The 22,721-nt window shown below is 45.0% G+C and overlaps 1 protein-coding gene across 3 annotated transcripts in view; it reads right to left on the bottom strand.

The window, feature by feature from the left end:
* Msra (methionine sulfoxide reductase A) overlaps positions 1–22,721 on the bottom strand; it is a 345,680-nt gene that overhangs the window by 94,551 nt on the left and 228,408 nt on the right. For all 3 annotated transcript variants that reach the window (XM_026398861.2, XM_077792491.1, XM_026398858.2), the window contains one exon: positions 1,792–1,898. In XM_026398861.2, coding sequence (XP_026254646.2) covers positions 1,792–1,898 — 107 coding nt within the window. The remainder of the gene's footprint in view (positions 1–1,791; positions 1,899–22,721) is intronic.

The raw sequence follows: 22,721 nt of genomic DNA on the forward strand, positions 1-22,721 counted from the left end.
TTCACATTTGAAGACACATAATCTCTCAGTGGTCAAAAGATTTAATTCCTAAGTGAGGAAGAGCCACGTTTTCAGGATAAGAGAATCCCATGTGGACCACCCCACCCATATCAGGCCTGCTTCAGTTTAGGATGCCAGAGATGTCTCACAGGCTTACTTGGCAGGTCAATTGTCCACGTTTGATATTTAAAAATAATGGTAATACATTTGATCATATCTTCTAATCAATGTTATAAGCAAATAATACTTCTGTGAAATTCTCTAAGGAAAAATTTTAAATATGAAGAAGAGGAGAGGTTACAAAGACTTCCTCAAAGGGCAAGAACACCCCCACAGCAGTTAGCTGTCAAGCTCCGAGAGAATAACCCTGCGGTTCAGGGCCAGCACACCCAGTGTGAAGTTCCAATTTCACTCCTCAAGGTGGTCCTTCTCCTGAGGTCCTCCTGCCCCTCCAGTCTGGCAGGAAATCAGCAAACCTCTCAGCCATCCTCCTTCCCTCGGTCGCGCGCGAGCCGGGATCCACGGCCCAGCCAGCTTTGCAGAAAACCACAGTTTAGATGGAAGATCACTTTTGGTTTCTGGCCCCTCAGCGGCACTGCACATCTAATTAGCTGAACAATTGGTCCCTGTGATAAAATCAGCTAATTTTATGTCCAAATGGCTGCTCTGTGGTAAGCAATACTGTCACTCTAAATTTCACACATAAAGAAGTTGCTGAAGAAGCTGGTTGCTAGGGGTCGCTGGGGGCAACCAGTGACGACCATTACACTTAGTAACCTAAGTCGTGTCACAGCTGGCGCATGGGGTCCCACCAGGCTCACATTAGATGCAGCCACAGAATGCAGTGACACGGACTAAACACCAACCTTGAAGAGGGAGAACGGGAAACAAAGTGAATGGAACGGGAGGTTGGCAGAATCCCCCCGCTCTTAGGAATAAATCTCAGCATACAGCTGAGGAGGGCCAGTCCTGGTCACCTGCCCAGACACTGCCTCCTCAGTCAGCTGGGAAGCCGACGGTGAAAACCACGTCTCCCCTACTTTGAGGCTCCCAGTTTCGAAAATATGTTCTAAGGTAAATATGAAAGAAAAGATGGACTACTTTATGGCATAAAAGCTCACCATTTCACCTTTCACAGGCAAATTTTTGATTGTTTGGTATGTATATTATACCTAGGAAATTATACCAAGGAAATTCATATGTATCAAACTAGAAATCAATTATCAAGTTAGAAATTCATATGTATCAAAACTAGAAATAAGGATCTCAGAAATAGATGACTGCATACAAGTTTATGTGAAGATACTGAGAGATACACCTACCTCTAAGCATATCTATGTGTCTATATAGAAAGGTGCAATGAGAGATTTATGAAATACCTTCACTTATAAATACCTCAAACAGTAATCAGCCTGTAGCCAACATCCGGCCAGTTGGCCGTTGCTATCCTAGTACCGTCACCACCACTACGCAGCTGCAGGTGCGCTGGATCACCGGCACCTAAGCCTCGTACGGAAACTCTCTCTTGCACATGATTTCTAAGATTCAGGCACATGATTATTAAGTCACACGGACAACATGTGAATTGGGCAGTTGGATGTTGGCGGCCCCCTGCATGACCACAACCACACATGTCCAGGGAATAAAGGTCTAAATGAAAAAGGACCCGAGAAGAGACAATTTACAGGTAAAAGCTGTTCAAAACGGAACACAGTTCCAGATGAAAGGAACCCATCTCCCTCTGCCCTTGGGGCTGCCCGAGTCAGGGTGGCGGCAGGTGAGGGGGCCTACCTTCTGATAGTCCTCCTTGGACCGCAGGGCTGCCTCCATCTGCGCAGCAGAGGATGGGTAGATTGCCGAGCGGTACTGGGTGCCATGGTCGTGGCCTTGGCGCATGCCTGGGGTGGAAAACAGAGAGGATTATGTGGTTCAAGAATTGGTTTCCCTTTTTTAAAAAAAAAAATATTTTTTTAGTGTTGATGGGCCTTTATTTTATTCATTTATTTATATGTGGTGCCGATAATCGAACCCAGCGCCTCACACATGTGAGGCAAGCACTCTGCCACTGAGCCACAACCCCAGCCCCTGTTTTCCCTTTTGACAAGTGCCCAGACTCCTCCAACAGAGGACCCACCTCCCATAAGGACCGTTCTGCATTTTCAACATGAGCACAATGCAAGTTGCCTGGAGGTCCAGCTGAGGGGCCACTCTGGTTCAGGGTGGGGAGGGCCCTAGGACCTGAGTTCCTCATGTGCTCACAGGTGGTGCCGGTCACCACATCTCACTTTGAGGAACAAGACTTTAGAGTCTGCTGGATGCTCTGATGGTTTCTTATTCAACCATCAGCAACATTTTTGCTCCCAGTGCTGTGGACGGCTTGCTGTGTCAACTCCACTCTTCCCAGCACCTCTCCCCGGGATGCCGTGTGCAATGCTCACGCTGCACCCCACCATGCACATGCATGCACCCAGCTCCCATTCGGCCTTCAAGACTTAGTTTCTGCATCTCTTTGCAGCACCCTTCATGGTCAGCCTCCCCATTTGGGAGTTACCGCTGTCTTCTTTGGCTCCACTGGGCCTCTGAGGTCCCTCTCCTAGAGGATGACCACTCTGCTTTGTTGTTATGTGCTGTCCACCTCCCTCCTCTCTGAGCCTTCTGCAGGGCAGAGCTGAGAGCCTCACTGCATGATATAGTTCAGACACAGAGCCATGTGTCATGGTTTGGATATGAGGTGTCACAAGCTCATGTGAGATAATGCTAGAATGTTCAGAGGTGAAATGACTGGATTGTGTGAGCTGTAACCTAATCAGTCCACACTGAATGGACTGGGTGGTAACTGTAGGCGGGTGGGGAGTGACTGCAGAACGAGTCACTGGGGCGTGGTCTTTCCTACGGCCCCTTCCCATGCCCCCTGCTTCTTTGCTGCCAAGGGATGAGCAGCTTCTCGCCTCAGACCCAGAGCAATGGAGGTGGTCCTCTATGGACTGAGACCTCTGAAACTGTGAGCCTCAGATAAACTTTTTGTCCTCTAAATTTCTGCATTAGTTAGCTTTTGCTTCACTGTGACCAAAATATCTGACAAGAAAACAATGCTTCCACATGAAGAGTATGTGAGCTCATATCTTGTGATCCAAGCCCCTTTGGTCAATATCGGAGTTTGAATCAATCTATCAAACTCTTCTCATCATATTTCATTCACACCATTAAATTCAAGTAACAAAATGACCTTTCTTCAGAGCTACAGGAAAAGTGTATAAAGGAGCTGGAGAGTTAGGCCAGCAGAAGCGACTGCAGTGGCCAAAGACACCGAAGGTTCACTCTGGCAGGTGAGGGACTGAGAGAAATTCACCATTGAAAGAGGGCACCAAAATAGAGGCTGAAAGCCATACTCCACGTATGTATAATGTGTCAAATATCCTACTGTCACATGTAACTAAGAAGAACAAATAAAAAATTTTAAAAAGTAGAGGCTGAAATCATGACAAACCAGCAGAGGCAGGGTGAAGCGCAGGCTACGCAGGCTGTGTGCATGTGTGTGTGTGTGTGTGTGTACACGTGTGTGCACATGAGCAGGCGTGTGTGAGAGGTTACTTCTGGCATCTACTTCTTCCCACTCCCGGCCTAGCTGACTCCCTAGAAGCCCCCTCCTCCTGCCTTCAGAATCCCATGCTTCCCTCAGTGTGGACAGGCCATGTGGGACCAGGAACTAATGAGGGGCTTCCAGAATCAATACCAAGAATAACACCAGAATATTCATTTAATAACCAACTCACTCCTCCAAGCACCATTTAGTACCAAATCTCAATTTCATTTCTGTGTAAGTCACATATTCACTATTTATTCACATAAATATAATTTATTAACTCTCTAGTACATGCTGCATTTTCCAAGCACTGAGGATACAGCAATGGGCACTAGAAAGCCTGTCTTCCACAGAGCGTCCATTCTAGTGGCGCATAACGCATTGGAGACACAGACACTCCCCGGCACCTGAGCCATCTGTTTTCTCCTTTGATTCTCCCTCCCTCACTTACAAGTGGGGCTTTGGCTGCCCCCTACCTTACAACTACAACACATTTTTTAAAATAAGCTTTGTAAAGCTCCCATATGCTCCATACATTGAAGACAATAAGCATCTATGCATTTGGTTCAAGGTCTTTGAATTATCATAGGATCATGAAAATTGTTGCTTAATGGATAAAATCTTCTGTTTAGCAAACAAGCTGGGAATAATTAAGAACCACTCTAAGGATGTGCTTACCAGTGGCCTCTTCCACTGAAGAAGCCCACTTCATTCATTGTATCACATATAACCTGGTAGAAGGACTGCACAAGAAACCCTTATGGTATGCCTGTATTTAGATCTTCTCTGCAGTGACATGGTTGTCGGAGACCAGCTCCAACAGGGGGTCTCAGGAGACGAACGGATGGTGAGGAGTCGGCGAAAGGGGGGTGGAGAAACAACACAGACACCAAAGTGAAGGTGCTGATCCCAATCTTTACTTGTGAAGTTGATCATATATACTTTTCATTTTGGCAGGCTCACAGTACTTTGTGGTTACAAAACAGGAATCATTACTCAAAGAAACAAAATATTACGTAGCTACAATTAGAATAGAAGAATGTATCTTGGCTTATGCATAAGCAAGCATTTGTACTTTCAGTTCACGTTTTGCTTTGAGCTGTTTCTGCTTAGTTAACTTTTAATAATAGTTAGAAATGTCCTAAACTATTGGCCTATACCTTGACTATTCTTTCTTGACTTACTGACTGGAACCGGTGCCATGATTACGGCAAGTGGTTGACTTGTTATTAATTTAATCAAACAAGAGTAAGAGCACAAACCATTGTGTACAGGAACAAGAACAAGTTGCCCAGTACTAAGCACTAATCTGTCTTCTTAACATTAATTTTTCTTCTCTAGATTTTAATTTAATTTCTCAAAAACTTCCTTGACAGGAATACAGGGAGTTTTTCATTAGACATTAACAATTTACGCTCCACAGCTGAATCATTGCATTTAGAGCAAACAGATCTATTCTTAGAAGTATTTGCATTAATTGGGAAAGTCATGTTTTTTCCTTCATACTTAATGGTCATATGAGAAGTCGAAACTATACTTATTAAAGGAATACAAAATCAAACCAGCTCATTCCCAGAAACATACTGCGCTCCTCCAGAGGATGGACGCCTTGCGCCATCCACCTCAGTAGGGCCTTGCCATTGCCTGAGTCAGGGGAGGGGCGAGCACATGGTGATCTAGGGGAGATTTCACAATGTCATGTGGTCAGGCAGAAAAGAGGCCGGTGACTGTCACTGTAGGCAACTGTGCAAGATAACCCATTTATACAAAAATAATTCGTGGATTAGTTATACAACTGGAGGTTATAAACTTCCGATAAAACCCAGGGAAAGGCTTTAGGACCCTTCCCTGAAGCCAGGATCCCTTGACTGTCACTTGACTGTCACCACAGTATGGCGCCCTTGCTGTCTTTCTTGTGCAGATGTGGGGTGTTCCCCAAACATTCTGGATGCCTTAAATGGAACTAACATCGTGAACACTGTTCGCCTTTCCTTTTGCATCAACCCAAACTGACTGGTCATTCAGTGGAAATAGAGACGACATTCACACATTTACAAGCACCATCTGCAAACAGAAATCTTAACTTATATCCCCAAACTTCTGATCCCAATTTAACATAACTAAAACCTCCCATGTCTATAATAATGCCCACTCTCTTCCTGGTCACTCTGGTCAAGCACCTGACTGGTCAGAGAATAAGGAAGAAGTGTTAACAAGTGAAATATGATGGGAGACAAAGAGAAGACTCCCAAGCCTTTCTCCACATTCCCTCGCATCTTGAAAAGATGAAAAGACTCTCTGGTACAGTCACACACAACAATGTGAGTGTTGTTTTTTTTTCCCATCAAAGTTCATCCTGAAGAGAAGACATAATATCTTGAGATTAAAACCACACACCCGTAACCACATGTGCACTGTGCGATTGACCTGCACGCTTCAGGTCACGGGTGTCAAATGGATAGGGCTTGGAAATGTGGATCAGGTGGTTTCCTGTGAAGCATGAGTTGATGCTCGATGGATTGAAAACCTTAAGACTTTTCTTCTTGCCTCTGCATTGTCAGCATCACCCGACACTTCGGCATCCTTCCAACCTCCACTGGTTTGTGTCATGAACACAAAACAGCCATTCATTCACAGGTGGGAACAGGGTTTACTAGGAGCAACCTCGGACTGACTGCTATTGTTTGTGGAACAGCTGATGAGGGTCTAACCATAGGTTTGCTGTGAAGAAGAAAGGAGACAGGCCCTGGGTACTTTGCTTACTGTAAACTACTTAAGAACTTTTCCTTCCTACAATTCTCACCAAATTTGGAACTCTTCAGAACAGCTAATTTGAAATAAAAATGATGAACAACATCACACAAAATTCTCTAGGAGTTGCCATTTTTTTGTCCCTCAAAAAGCTTTATTTACATCCAACTCTCAGTCACAGAGCAGAGGTGACACCTATGAATCCAAAGATGAATCAACATTTGTCTTATGTGCATAGAAAACATACCACCCACCTAATGTTTACCTCTCTATTACATTTTTAGCAGAACTATCTTCCTAGTTAGATTTTAACCCTGATAATCAATGGAAAACAAACCTAAGGAAGTGAAAGAGCTCTCTGATGAATCAAGAGGTCCCCCTCTTGGCATCTGATCTAAAGTTTGGAAAAACTGGGTCTGTTGGCATTACTTTGTATGCCCTGAAATACACAGCCCTGGCGTATTATAGGAGGGAAAGAAAAGGCCTACAGAGTGTTAGCAAGAAAGAATATCAGCATTCATAACTTTGAAAAGTTTTCTTTGCCTGTTTCCCTTGTTGGTAACAATCCATGCATCCTCCCTATTTCAGGTAAGGTACTAGGTATATGGATTAAAGAAATAAAACTACAGTATTATTTTTTCAACTAAACATAATCCGTAAAGGGAAATAGAGAGACCAATAAGCATAATCAAGTTTTAAAGACATTATGGGAAAAATCTGTGCAGGTTTGAATAAGGCAGGGATTCAGACGGGGAAGAAGGTAAGTTATGAGAGGTGGGGGAGGGGCTTCAGTCTGCAAGGATGCAGACAGATATGACTCATCTGGATGAGAAGGAGGTAGAAACATGGGTGAAAGTTTCTCCAGGAGGCAGAACAAGGTAAGGACTGAATATGGAACAGCATGGTGCCTTCAGGGGCCTGGAAGGAGCTGGCACTGCTTGAAGAGCAACACAACATGGTCAGCATCTTTATCAAAGCCCCAAATTGTCACTTGTCGAGGATCAGCCTTCTTCACCAAGCTCGAAGCCCAGATGGGAAAGATGGTTCCCTAGGAAATATGGTTTGATGCCCAGTGGATTGAAAAACCAGATGAGAAAACCAACACCCAGGAGCTGCTGCAAATACGCGAGCCAGACCTCCTGCCCACCCTCTGAATCACAACGCAGATGAAATGGCCGACTGTCATGGATTGATCCAAACAGCTTTATGATGCCATTCTCCAGAGGCAAAAATAGCCAAAGTTTATTTTGAGAACAGAGAGAAAAAAATGCCATTGAAAAATGGAATAAAATCCTATATGTCTTTCCTTCTCCTGCAAACAGATATGTTCTCTCCAGAAAAAGCATAATGCCAACTATGTACTCAACATTAGGGAGGTTCCAGAGGAATTAGGATATGATCCTTGGTCTCAGGAAATAACCCGGAGAGAAGGCGGAGGAAAAGGAACAATTATGAGGTTGACACTGCACCTCATTTCATTAGGTCTTTGCTAGTACTGTGCTTCTGGAGTGAGGGGGCTAGGCCATTCCAAAGCTTCTGCTTCCTTCTTGTGAACTTCATTCAGCACATTCACTTTATCCCTGTGAAGAAGGGCTAAGCTGTCTTTCACAAAAAGGAAATTATGGATAAGAGACATTAAGTGACATTATCTGCCTGAGGTCACATTATCAACTAAATGGGTCTCCTATGATTTCAATCTTGGTTTATCTGACTCCAAAGACCTTTCTCCTTTCAATTTTGATGCACAAGATGTTCTAGCAGAATAATCAAAAGACAGTTGAACAAACTGTTCCTGTATATGGAGTATCAGGTTAGGGGAGGAATATCGTAGCCTAGAGCCCAGGAATAAAAAATGGCTGGGTGTATTCTGAGGATTGTGCAGAGATAGGACTGGGGCCTGGTAGGAAATAAAGCCAGTCGGTTGAGCTTGAGGTCGCACAAGTATCTTGACAAGTCACACCAGGGACCAGAGGACCAATATAAAGATTGGCCTCAAGGGAACCAGAATCCTGGATGCATATAAATCATTGCTGACCCTAAATTTTCTTTTACACAGACTCAACAAGTGCTATGAAGTTTACCAAGACCTCCATCTGGCTTTGGAAAAACTAAGCAGTCAAGTTGCTGTTGGACGGTCTGCGTGGTCAGGCAGGCAAGCAGAAGGTGTGCTGTGGGGGTACAAGGAGGACACCGGGCTGAGAATCAGCTCTGTGCTTGGCCATCCTCCATGCCACTCCTAATGGGTTCATGAGGCACGGGTGCTGGGTGCTCTTGATGAGGACTGACTCTTGGCACCTACCCACTGTTTGAGATTTCTCCATCACCATCTCCACAGAAGATTTACAAGGGACAAACCATCCTGAGACTGTGCTGAGATTTCTCTCCCTGTCAGTGGAGCCAGGAAAGCCCTGGAAAGCAGAGACATGCTTTACCACGATGAAGCACAGAGAAGAAGAGATCTCACGTGCTCCCAGGGCTGTCTGAACTGCAGCTCATTTTTATAACCAGACCTGTTTAATCCACTCCGACAGGAAATTCAAAATATGTTTGAACCTGGGAATGTCAAAGGGAAGCTCAGGTTAGGAGTTGCTGCAGGTGATGTCTTTACAAGGCCCCAGGAGTCACCACCACCTGATAGTGCCATAGAGGCAACCGTCTCCATCGTGGAGAACTTAAAGGAGCATCTTGTCAGCCCCTGCCTGAGATTTGCAATGCAGAAATCCAGGGGGAGAGTTTCCAACACACCACTGAAGAATCACAAAATTCCTCAGGCAGCGACACTCAGGAACTACCCCAGTCTGTGAAATATGCTCGAGGTTCATTAAATACAGACCAAAGAGCTGCATCTCCATCTCAGAAGATGCCAGAACTTATCAGATGAGAGGGCAGAGAAGCCTGATGCGATCCTTAGGACAGGCAGGCCCTCACTCTGTTTTCATCCTTCAGTCCTGGCTCTTCCTGGTCACTCTGCTCCACCTGAGTGTCTTCCCCCTGGGCCCCGGCTCCACCCTTCCCACTGCTGACCATTCCATCACCATCACCCTCCTTACCACCCTGTCCCTGGGCCCGGTCACTGCTTGCCTTCCTGCCCCTTCCCGCTGACAGTCTACACCTGACCTGCAACCCCAGCTCTCCTGAGGCTCAGTCCAGCAGCACCACACCCCACCAGGGCTCCCCACATTGAGGCCCGGGGGCTCTGTTCTCAGCATGAGCATGTCGTCTTCCATTCCACCTTCTTCATCCGTCATTGACGTGCGTACTCTCCTAGCAAGCCTGCCCTCCATCCTGTAGCCCGTCACTCACTCCTGGGGCCAGGCGGTCTCCTGGCTTTTACTATGTTTCCTGTAAATTGGTCACTAATGTCCTTTCTATTTCCATGGCCGCTACCCATCTTGACCTCATACCTTGAGGTGTGTGATAATAAGCCTAGCTTGGACATCAGGGCCTTCTGAGTGGCCCTGACTCAGGTGTGCCTACTAGGAGCATCTGATGTTTTGGCACTGAGCCGCTGGAGCGAGCAAGCCCACAGCTCCCTGCAGTCCTGGGCCAGCTCAGTGGTGACCCTACTGCTGCTTCCAGAAGAGCAGGACTCAGGTTTCACCCCTTCTCTTCCAAGGACAAAGCCCCCGGGCATCACTTCCAGTTTTCCCCTTCGTAGAGCAAGAACGTGATGCAGGAAATGAGAGGCCAGAAACTCCCTCCTCCGCAACACCCTCGGCCTCACAGTTTTTATGTAGAATCAGACTTTCAACTTGCTGATTTTCCTGTAAACTTTATAAAAGCCAGTTATTCTGATGAGTTCTCTCCATATGGCTATTCATTAAAGTAATTTCCCTTCAAAACATAAAGTGAAAGCAAGAAAATTTGACTCTAAACAATCCATTGGATCTACAATATAAATATGTTCAGTTCCTGAATTTTCAAATCAAAACACCCCAGGTTCACATTTCAGTGTGGACTCCATGTGAGTCCACCAGGAGATAAGAGCAAGGGTTCACAAGGTCATTTGGAGGAGCTAAGTGCACTTGGGCTACTTTCAAGACAGAGGGAAAAAACAAGAAATCAGTTAATATTCTCTAAGTGAGATGCAGGTGTTTTAATTACATTGTTGGACAACTAAACTGCTGAAATACAAAGCAAGGGTTCTTTTCCATGGGCTGCCCCCAACACGCGTGGCTGCATCAGAAGGCTCTAGCCACAGTGCCTGAACACCAGCACCCATCCCGCTGCGACAAGCAAAGGTGTCTCGGGGGCACAAAACTGCCCTGGTTGAGCCCACCACTATGTGAGTGGCCATGACTTTGGATGTCATCAACTGCCAAGTCTTCATTTTCAATCAAGTGACTAGAAGGAAGTGAGAGCATCAGAGGGCCCTGCTGCCCTGGAAGAGCCTCAGCTCATTAGCATTCTTATTTTTGTTTGTAGCCACTGATTTTGGTGGGCGCCACTGTGGTTCAATTGTCTTTTAACCCCAATTTCAAGAGCATGGAGATTTCCATCAAAGAACACAAAATTTCCTATGTCTGTTTTTATCTTTTTCTTTTCTTTCTTTCTTCTTCTACTTCTTTTTTAAATTTTTTTTTTTTTTTGGTAAAATTGCATTTTAAGCCACACAATGAAAGTCTGAAAGAATAGATTCTGGGTGAGCACAAATCAAAATCAGCAAGTATACATTATAGACATAAGTTCGAAACTGTATGAAGAAGGAAAATCAGTCCATTCATTTCTTCTTTAACAGTCTGGGCAGGAAAGAAATAGAAAGTTTCCTTCACAGTGTCCTCATGGTGATATCTTCCATATCACTCAGAAAATCCCTGTGACACCTGTTGTCCGGCCTCACCAGGCCACTTTGGAATGCACCCAGAAATGGAAAACAACAGTGACTTACACAAGGCAGACTCATATCTATTTTTCATTTAAAATAAGGGAAATTCTAATGAGGTAGTAGGGTGGCTCCATGGTCACCCAGGGACTCAGGTTCCTTCCTTCTTTCTTCTCCACTGTCCTTTACATATGGCCCTCCCTCCCAGGGTGTTACTTCTGCTGTCACGACTATTACATCCAGAGTGCGGACAGGAAGGAGGAGGAAAAGTGCGGAAAACTGCCTCCCACTCCCTCCATCTTTAACAGTAGTCCTAGGAGTTGCCCATCCCACTGCCACCCGTGTCTCATCAGCCAGAACTCAGGCACCCAGGCACCCCCAGAACCCCCTCTCCCCTCTGTGCGCTAAGCCAAGACCTAAGTGAGGCCACGCCTGTTCAGCTTCTTTGCCTTCTGGGTCCCACTCCCTGCACCCTCTTACCCGCTCCCCTGTGCTCCTGGAGGGCACATTCCCAACAAGTCACACGCACTGAATCCCGCCTCAGGCTCTGCAGGCCTCACCAGGCCACTTTGGAATGGACCCAGCTTAACAGATAATGTATACGTGTTGATTTTGTCGATAAAGTATACTTGTTGATTTTGTACCCGTGTTGATTTGATTAGGTCAGGGAAGCTGACCTGAGACCAGAGCTGTTCAACCAGTTGTGCGCTCATCCTAGCCACCTTACCGCCACCTCTGGCTCTATATTTTTCTATGTTCTGACACTTAAGTGTTAGATATGTGTATTCAAGCATTATTAGACAAGTATATTTAACTGTTTGTAATTTGAGAGCTAATTTCTTAGGTCAGTGTATGGCTTGCACATGCCTAAGGAACATTACCCTGAGAGAAAGGCCACAGCTATCCCTGCCATTGGTGACACTCAGGATGGCATGTCGTCTTACGTTATTTGATTCATTGTTCTTGTGAGATCAGCGTGGGGAGAAGCTCGGCACTGTGGCTTTATCTCCTGAATTTTGAACACCCCGCTTACATCTTCAAAATATAACTCAAAGGAAGATGGAATGACCAACGAATGGCTCAGAACTGGAATATTTCCAAGCACAAAAAGAGTTCGTCCTATTCCTAACTGACTGCTAGTTTACCTCCAAGGCCACCTGTGTGCTACAGTGGCACAAGAAGACCTCCGGGGATGACCAGCATCAGGGGACAGTTCAAACAGCGCTCCTTCAGCGTGGCTGCCTGCCTTCTGCAGGAAAATGGGGTCTCCGTGGGAAAGAAGGCACAGTGTCCTCGAGTCCTCCACCGGCAGTGAGCCTGCCCCTCCCTGAGCCTTCGCTCATTACCCAGGCGACCCTTTCCTGGCACACCTGGCCTGCCTCTCTGGGGCTTGAGACAAGCCTTGGTAATACAAAACAATCTCACAGACCTGACTGGGAAACTACTTCTGTCCATTTTAACTGACAGCTCATTTCAAATTGAAAACGTGGAGTAAATGAATGACCAGCCCTTGTTTCATCAAGAGGAAAGAAGGGAGGGAGGAGGTTGGTCATCAAACAGCTAATGGTTCATGTGAGTATCAGAAGAGCTGTGATCCTGGTGCTCTCGCCACGGGCCGGCCACTGGGCCTAACTGGAAATATCCACTGCAATACATCTCAAGGGAAACACGAAGATGGCTAAGCAGCAGAGGCGCCAAGTACTCACTATACCCTTAAAAACAAAGAGCAAGGTCTTGATTTTCAGTAATGAGTACACATTACTTCTGTAATCATGAATAAATTATTTTGAAAAGATGTGGTGATTTCTTCCTAAGATGTAAAAAGTTATCTAAGTGAAGATTTTGCTTGTATAAAAGGGAAATTCTAGCTGGTCAAAGGAAATATTTTAAATATTTATGTAAATATTCAAAGATACATTTAAAAATATATGTCTTCTGGGACTCCATGTCACATTCAGTCAAATAACAAAAGTTTAAGAAAACTTTCAAAACACTAAACTTTCTGTCACCATTTCCAATCCACACCTTGCAGTTCACAGCAGCGAGTCAGCCAGTGTACCACGCTACAGAACATTAGACATGGAACGGGATTTATGAGATGTTTACAGAATCGGCATCAAGCATACGTGTGCATACAGAACTGGTCTTCATGGAAATGACTTGTACCATTCACAGAAGTAGTGATCAGCATGTTAGCCTTCTACTTTCCAGATTCAGTTCAGGGAGTACATAAAACATTCACGTACTAAAGTATATAAACCATAAGTACAGTTATTAAAGTGCTCACTTTAATATTTTATAGCATATAAGATATCATATGATTATAATGACTTAATTCAAAGTTAACACTCACATAGCCACCACTGATGTCAAGAGATGGAGTACCACCAGTCCTCCACGTGTCCTCCTGATGACACAGCTCTAGTTTAGTTTGGCCTTTTTTTAAGTTTATGTAACTGAGAGGACCCTGTGGTTTGGCTCTTCATGTACTATCCTGTTCATGAGACCCCTCCATCTTGCTCAGTTTCACGGCTTGGAAACATCTCCTTGATGACACCACAGTGGACATATCCAGTCTACTGTGATGAGAAGGACCAGCGAGGGCTGCCAAGGACATTCCTGACACACATTCTACCACACACACGTTTTTCTTGAGTACACACCTGGAAAGAGAGCTGTGGCTTCTAGGGTTTGCATGTCCCCAACCTAACTACACTTGGAAACTTTTTCCAAAGTAGGAGCTCCAATTTGCAAGGCCACATTACTGCATGAGATAGCATGGAGTTCTGAATTCTCACCAACTCATTTACATCTGTCCCTGTCAGACTTCCCTGTCAGTCTGCTTGGTGTGTGACAGACTCTCACTTGATCTTGATTTACGTTTTCCTGATTAACAGTATCATAATTTATCATATCATATATTTATTCACTTGAAAAGGACTATTCTGTACTTTTCCCACTTTACTATCTTTTTAAAAAATTTATTGCATAGTTTTTAAAATCTATTTTTTTTATATATTCCAGATATTAATGCTTCATCAAGTGTGATCTTTGTGTTGTTGGCTTTTCTTTACAGTGTTTTTGATGAACCACAGTTGTGATTTTAACATAGGTGACCTGATTAAATATTCTCCCTTTGTGCTTACTGATTTTTGTGCCTTGTGTAGGAAATGCTTCCCAGGCCCAAAGTCATGATGGTACCGTTCCTTGAAGTTCTGTACCTTTGCCGTTCACTTTCAGGTTATAAATCTACTTGGAATGAATTTTTGTGTATGGTGTGAGGTAGAAATCCAATGGAATTTTTTCCTTAAGAAAATCAGCACTAATTTTAAAAAATATTTATTTATTTATTTTTTTTAGGTGTAGAAGGACACAACACAATGCCTTTATTTTTATGTGACGCTGAGGATCGAACCCGGGTCCCGACCATTCTAGGTGAGCTCATGTTGGGGAGCCCTCTACCACTAAGCCACAATCCCAGCCCCATAAATCAGCACTATTGATCATAAAGTTCTACTTCCCTAGGAAATGCCAACTGTCACCTGTCTACGGACATGTACGTGTGGATAAGTTTCTGAATTCTGTTCTACTGTGCTGATTGGTCACCCATCCCCTCATCAGATTCACAATGTCCTAGCCCCTGTAGCTTTATGACCAGCCATGACATCTGGAAGACTAAGCCCTCCATCTTCTTATGAAATAATGTCTTTGCTTTTCCGGGACATTTGTATTTCCATTTAAACACTAAAATCCACACAAAGAACAACAGAACTGTTGGGATACCATTTGGGTCTGCACTGAACTTATAAAGCAATTTGGGGAGAATTGATATGTTCACGAACCATAAGTGAGACCCATCCCTGGAGGTTCCAACTGCCAATCACGAAGCCAATGCCATTCTTAAGATTTTTTTGGAAGCATTCCAATTCAAGGACCGATGCCTGGTAAATAAGTAAATGCTGAAATTCCCAGGGCTGAACTTAATGGAAGTTTATTTCTTGGTCTTGCAAACCCAGTGAGTAGAAGCTGGTAACTCCTTTCTGTTAGTGAGCTCTTCAGCCTAGGCAGACGGACCTTCAGCATCTTAGCCTGTCGCTCCTCAAGTCTGCCTCCCTTGGCACCCACATTCCAAGCTCAAAGGTCAGGCTGGAGGCTCTTATGGGACACGCCTGGAAGCAGCTTGTATTATTTCTGCCTCATCCAATTGGCAGAACCCAGCACCTGGCCACTACAAGAGAGGACAGGAAACAAACACGCGGTGGGAGAAAGGTAGATTTTTTTTTTTCCAGTCATTATACATTTTGCTTCTTTCCTTGACTTGCTGTACAAGCTGGGACCTCGGCACAGTGCAGATTAAAAGTTGGAATGGCACTGCTATGGTTTCTCAGTGTTTCACTATTAAGTAGTACTGCACTTGCAGTAGGTTTGTGTACACACATGGTTTAAGAAAGTCATGTTTTACCCGATTTTATCATTTGAATGCTGGAATTGTGTTATCTTTTCTGCATCTATTTAGATAATCTTATATTTTTTCTTTTAATCTGCTAATGTGGTTAATTACGTGGATTAATAGTGAAATGCTAAATCATGCTTTATTTCAATTGGAACAATTTAGTCATGACATATTATTTTCTTATATATTAATTAAAAAATCTGGAGAGGATTGAGATGTTCACAAACTACAAATGAGACCATCACTGAATCTTTCAGCTGCCAATACTAAACCAATGCCATGATTTTTAGATTCTTCTAAAAATTTCTTTTAAACTTAGTTTGTTAATTGTTTAGTATTTCTGCATATAAGTGCATAAATAAGGCCATCCTATAATCTCTTTTCTTATATCTTCAGGTTTGGGTATCAAGCTTATGCTAGGGCCGTAAGGTGAACTGTATCTCTCTTGAATCTCTGGAAGATACTGTGGAAGACTGCAGTTATTCCCTAAATGCTGTAGAACTCCCCGAGCCATCTGAACTCAGTGGTTTCTTTATGAGAAGCTTTTCAAATACTGGTTAAATTTCTTTAATGATCATAGGTATATTCAGTTTCATTAATCTATGATTTAAGGAATTTATTCTATCTAATTTCTCAAATTTAGTGACATAAAGTTGCTCCTAATGTCCGGGAGCATCTGTAGTGATGGCCCATTTTTCATTTTGGCTCCTGGGTATTTGTACCCTGACGCTCTCTCCTTGATCAGCTTAACAAGTTATCCTGATGTGGGAGCCATTTTGAAACACCAGCTCTTGGCTTTGTGACCTCTATTCTGCGGGTGTGCTTTCCATTTCATTGATTTCTGCTCCATATTCTTTCTTTCTTTTTCACTGTGTTTGCTTTTTTGTTGATTTTCTCAGTTCTTGAGATGGATGCTTAGCTCAGCCTTTCCTCTAAATTCCCACAGATGAATTTGAGGGTTTTAGTTTCCCTCTAACAATTGTTTTAACTATATCCTGTTAATTTTGATATGTAGTATTAATCATCGTTTCATTAAAAATATTTTTTAATTTCCTTCATGATTTCTCTTTGATAAATATATTTAGAAATTTTTGAATTTCCTAACATAAGGTGATTTTCTAGATAATTTTTTGTTACTGATCTCTAGCATAGTTGTATGATGGTAAGAGAAACATAATCTACATGATTTTTAAGCCCCTTGAATCATATTCAGGAGATAGTATATTCCCAAGTTCTGGGTAGTGTTTTACATATATCCCTCAGGTCAAGGGCTCTAATTTTGCCTGTCACATCCTCAGTATTCTTAATAAGACTCACAAAATTCACATTTTTTTGTGACCAGAAAATTCCCCGGGAACACTGGTCCCTCTAAGTGTCTGTTTACCTGGGTGGGTTCCTGTGTTTTCTCCCATTTTGAGCTAACAATTCCATATAACTCTGTCAGCTCTTTGATATGATGCTTTCAATGTTTTTAATATTTTTCCAACATCTTAAATTGCTTTCAGTGAGTAAATTGCTCTGAGTGACCTAGCCTGCCATTACTGAAGCCTAGAAATTCTAGTTCCTGTGAATGTTATCAGCTCTGATTTTCTCTTATCTAATTTAGGACTTTTTAATGTGAAGTATAGTAATTCCTCCAACTTCATTTTCTATTGCTGAAGTGCAATTTATTCAAATTTGAAATGACCTAACCATTACAATCTAAAATATTTGCAATTCTTCCAGGCCAAAAGTTTTCAAAAGGCTCCTTATTTGAACTTTGTCATCTTGCTAATCTTTAACAAGATTTATAAAACTGTAATGGACACCACAGGAGTTCATGACCATTGGATAATGTGCTGCTGTTTCCAATCACAGGGAGTCAGTCATGCTTTCTGCTCCCTGCTCGCCCTGCATAACAATGCAGAGCTTTATGTCAGCCCATGGAAAGAACATGGCCTTAGAACGGAGCCCTCAGGTCCAAATTCCTGCTCTACCACTTAATGTACTAGCTGGCTGTGCCAAGTCATTTCACCTCTCTGGGCCAGTTTGTTCTTCCCTAAAATGGGTCTTAGGTTCTCAGGTTACTGTGAGGCTCAAATGGGATCATGTGATGTAAGCAACTAAGCACAGAAATGATACCCAGGAAGGGTCTGATCCAATCTGGAGACCCTTATGACATGAGAAAGCAATGGAAAACATTAAACATGGCTATACAGCATGAGATGGAAGAGGGATTAGGAAGTGCAGAGAGAGCACGGACACGCGTGATAATGTCATGCAAGGAGAAGTGTGACTGAAGGAACAATTAATAAAGAAAATATCAGTTAAATTCTTTGTTTCAGTTTTCCCTGTTTCTGAAATTCTTAAAAGAATGCAATCCCTTTCAGAATTCATAATGCTGGGTTTGGGCCATTTTTTGCATTTTATATGTGTGCAGCTGTGCCTCCACTCTAAGCATGCACATCTGCTCATTAGCAATACAATATAATTCCCACTGTCTAATTATTTGCAGATGATGGATTCCTTGTACATAGTCTAAAAAAAGGATAGTCCTTCAAAACTGGTGACTTATTTAAAAAAAAACTAACTTAAAAGGGTCAGCACAACGAAGTTCAGATATTAATTTGGCAAGTTCAAATATATGAACACCAGCACTTAATTGCCCACTTGATGGGAAACAGAAGGAAAATAGGATTTCTCTCCTTCTAATTAATGTTTCCCAGTAGACAGCACAGGGGGCTTGCTGCTCCACCACGCACCTGGAAAGAAGATGTGGGGCAAACCTGCCAGAGATGGAAGAGACCGACCTGCCTCACTCTCCGGGACCCACTGGGAACAGCCCACCTGCAGCAGGGCTTCCTGGTGAGCTGGTGGGAGGGGGACATGTGGGGTCCAGAAGAACTGGTTGGAAAAGAGCCCTCGGGGTCTCCAGCTCCAAGCATGGGCTGAGGCCCCGCAAGTCCCCCACCCATGGATCAGAGGCTGAGGCAGCTGGCCAGGATGTGTGCTCCGGGGCCGCCTGAAGCCCACCAGCTAGGACGGGCATCCCACTGGGCAGGCAGACCAAGATTTCCTAGGACAGCCCTGGCTCACTGTGGAAGACGGTGGCAGGGGCCAGAGGGAAAGCAGGGAGCAGCTGAGGAGGATAAAGGGCACGGGCAAGGGACAGGAAACTACCTGGAGTCTCAGAGCGCAAGCCGGGGAAATGAAACGGAGAAAGTTGAGGAGAGTTGGGATTCAAGGAGGAATGAGACACAGAGGGCCGGCAAGGGGGCTCTTCCACAGGTGGCAAGGGGCTGGCAGCTGGACAGTCAGCGCTCCCCGTCTGCCACCGGGCACCCTTGATTCAGCCACCGTTGTCAGAAATTATCTGAGAAACATTGTGTCTGAACTGAACACGCACAGACTTTTCTCCTTGTTGTGATTCCCTGAACACACAGTACAACAGTGATTTACATAGCATTTACATTGCATTAGGAATTACAAGTAATCTAGAGATGATTTAAAATATACAGGAGATTGTGTAGGTTATATGCAAATACTATGCTGTTCTACGACGGACTTGAGCATCTGCAGATTGTGGTGTCCATGGGGTCCTGGACCTAATGCCCACGGATGCTGAGGGAAGGCATACCTGCCAGGTGCTTATGCTAGGCCAGGTACCCTGCTCCAGGCTACACCCTGCATCCCTCCTGCATCCTGACAACTTCCGGGGCAGGAACTCTTTACAGGCACAGAAACAGCTCCATTCACTCTTTCCAGAGAAAGGGTCAGCTCAAGGAAAAACAAACCAGTAAACCGCCAACGACCAGTGACAGGGAGCACAACGTAGAGAGCCACTTGGGGGTGGGGACAGGGAGCGGGCTTTAACCAGGGTGTGGGGGGAGACCTCAGTGAGGACTGGACATCCTGAGGCCTAGAGGACAGAATGGGCAGGTCCCACCCATCAAGATCTGTGGGCAGACTGAGCAGTAGCCCCTGACCCCAGGCAGGAAGGCATGTGAGCCTTTTAGGAATGGAACAAGCAAAGGCCCCAGTACCGAGGTGAGGTGAGCAAGAGGCAGGCACCTGGCTTGAGTGGAGGTTGGAGGGTGAGGTGTCTCAGTTAATCCAGCCAAGCTGCAGAGTCAGTAAACTGTCCCAAAGAAACTGGGCAGCCAGCAAAGGGCTTAAAGCAGGCAGAGTGGTCTGGTCAAGAGGTCCCCGGAGGCTGGTGGCTAAGGGCCAAGGGAGAAACGACAGGTGGTCACTGAGTAGGGGTGTGGCCAGCCTGCCTCACCACCACAGCTTTGCTAACCTGGTCTATACTCTCATCAGAGGTTTGGCTAAAGACATGTAATCAAGGGAGTGTTTTAATTAAGGCTTTAGAGTTGGAGGCTGTGTTGGTTAGAACATGGCTTTAGCTGCTGGAGAAAAGGACAGGCAAAGAGGCCTAAACTGAGTGAAAATAACAGTAGTTTGAACAGGATGATTCTTGCCTGTACAGTCCAGCCTGAGGTGGTGACTCTGGATCCTTGGTCCCTACGTTCCACAGTGGTTCAGCACTGCAGCCACACCTGCCCCTGGGAAGGGAAGAAGAGGAGGAGGATGCCCTTCCTCAAGGAGCCCAGCAGTGGCACTCTGCGAATGCTCCAGGAGTCGCAATTTTGACACATGCCATTCTCGGCTCTAAGGAGTCTGGGAACTTGAGTCTTCCCGGGAGGCTGCACATCCAGCTAGAATTCCCAAACTACCCCAGTGGGAAACCCACACTGAGTCCACAAGCAGTCTCAGCCAGAGGCCTCTGCTGACAGGCCATTGCTCCCAAAGCAGCAACCTGAGTGCTCCTGGCTTGCAGCTGCCCCAGGAGGCTCTCAGATCCACACCGTGAGCAGGCGTGCCTGGAGGCTGGGATGCATGTGTGGGAGCACTGTCCTCTCCCGGAGCTGCGGGAGGTGTGGCGAGGCGTTCAACGTGGAGCAGAATTAAATTCATGCTTGCTATTTACTTTATTTGCTTGAGAAAAGACACTAAAGGCGCAGTTACCACCACCTGGGCCCCCGCCAACATGATTGTCCATTGAAAAGTTCCTCCCGGTCAGGCAGCCTGCACCCTTCCGAATCAGGGAAGAAAACAGACATGAGCTCCAGACAGAGTAGGGGCCCATCCATATCAAGCAAGACCGAGTCCTTGGGCCCTCAATTCTCTTCTGTTAGGTGACGATGAGGATGCTACTTCATAGGTCTATGATCAAGATTTAATGGAATGAGAAGTGTAAAACACCCATCCCTAAGACTGGCCCGTAAGGTGTTTAATAAATGCCTCCATCCTCGGCCCAGGATTGAGGGGCACAGAATGGTTTGTAATTGAGAAGTCAAATTTATGGTGTGAGGTCAGCCAAAGCTGAAGTCTATGCTTTGTGTCCTGTAGCTTAGGCTGAGGCACATGGTCTGTGCCCCGTATCCTATGCAGGAACTGGAGGGCCAAACTGTGTCACCTGTGCACAGAGCATGGCAGGTAGAAGGCTGCAGACAAGGGGTGCGAGGCTGGGACCCGACTCAGCAGTAAACCTCAGGAGCTCTGAGGAAGGGTCCCCCAGGCCCACCAGCAGCTGCTCAGCAGCATCACAGAACCACAGCGCCAACAAGGCCACTCCTCCAACGAGCACAGGGGCTGAAGAACCTCTGCGAGTAGAGGAGTCACACTCTTAGTAGTTGGAGGGTGCGATAGTTCCCACAGAAAGAAATCAAGGGCAATGTGAATATAGGAGTGAATTCTAAACTCTGGCGACATGGTCTTGTGGTACTGAGAAAAACAACCACACTCTCCGGCATTTGCATGGGACCAGCATTTTCACATTACTTACTTAGTTCTTAGGACAGCCCGTGAAGTGGGCGTAAAGGTATCATTAGCCCTTTTCACAGATGAGAACCCAAATCTCTTAAATCTCAGGCTCTGCTGTGTTACTGGGGACTGCAGGAGTCTGGTGACCAAGTGGCCAGGAATGCACATGCTCCGGAAGCACAGGGAACTCTATTTGTCCCATGAGCAAGATGGGGGAAAGCCAGCACAGAATGTGTTGGCTTTGACGGTGGTATTTGATGTTTTGGCGGAAGCTCAGGTTTTGTAGTAACTGGCCAATTAAGGTAAAATACTATTTTATTCACTGAGCAAACGTAAAATAATGCTGTCAGGTCTTCTGCTGCACCTGAAGCTGACCCCTTCGGTGGGACTCTCTGAACTCATCCACAGTGGCTATGAATGACAGGTCTCTGCTCCACCTGTGTCTTATGATGCCTGCATTTCCCATTCTCCCTCCTACTGGCTTCACTCCCCCCAAAATGGCAGGTTAGGTCTGGGACTTTGTCCTACCCACAGGGCAGACACAGTGACAGTTGATTCAGGGCCTTGTAGCAGTGAAGAACATGCAGAGTTTTGTTTAGTCTATATCAAGAAGATCTGATTTAATGGAAGGGGGACGTTAAGGTTAGCCTCCTGCTGATTTTGCTCTAGTCAGACACTTGACATTACCTAGAATCCCCACGTTTGCAAATGTCATTGCAGTATACTGCTTCTCTAGGATACTGCTTCTCCCACAAAATGCAAAAAATTGTAACCAAAAATTTAAGTGTCCCCTTCAAATGCTTAATTACTTCATCAATAAGGCACTAAAGTCTTCCAACATGCTAATTACAATGTATTTCTCTTGAGTCACACTCCTGTGGAGGATCACGCACCTCCCGGGCACATCTCCACAGCAAAGGTCAAGGCCTTCTCAACTTTTGCTGGGCTTCTGTCTCTTTGCTGATAAACAATTCTGACAACGGTAGGAGCATTCCTCAAGGGGTTTTAGGAATTGCTTATTCTCATTTCTGGAAAGAAACCCAAGTGGGTTTGCTTCACAGATTAGAGTAGCCCAAATCCAACCTGCTGTTCTTCTGCGACATCCAGGTTTTGAGTGATCAGTTACGACCTTCCACTACCCTCATCCACTCTGTTGGTGGCTCTCTTTTCACTGGGGAATGTGACATGGCTGGCCAAGTTCATTCACAGCCAGCCTCTCCTGCTGCCTGTGCATCCTTCAGGGAGGAAGTTTCAAATTCTGAAAAGTGATATGAGACTACATATTTTGGACCTTCAGGATTCCTGGG

The sequence above is a fragment of the Urocitellus parryii genome, chromosome 14 (assembly GCF_045843805.1).
Source record: "Urocitellus parryii isolate mUroPar1 chromosome 14, mUroPar1.hap1, whole genome shotgun sequence".
Classification (NCBI taxonomy): Eukaryota; Metazoa; Chordata; class Mammalia; order Rodentia; family Sciuridae; genus Urocitellus; species Urocitellus parryii.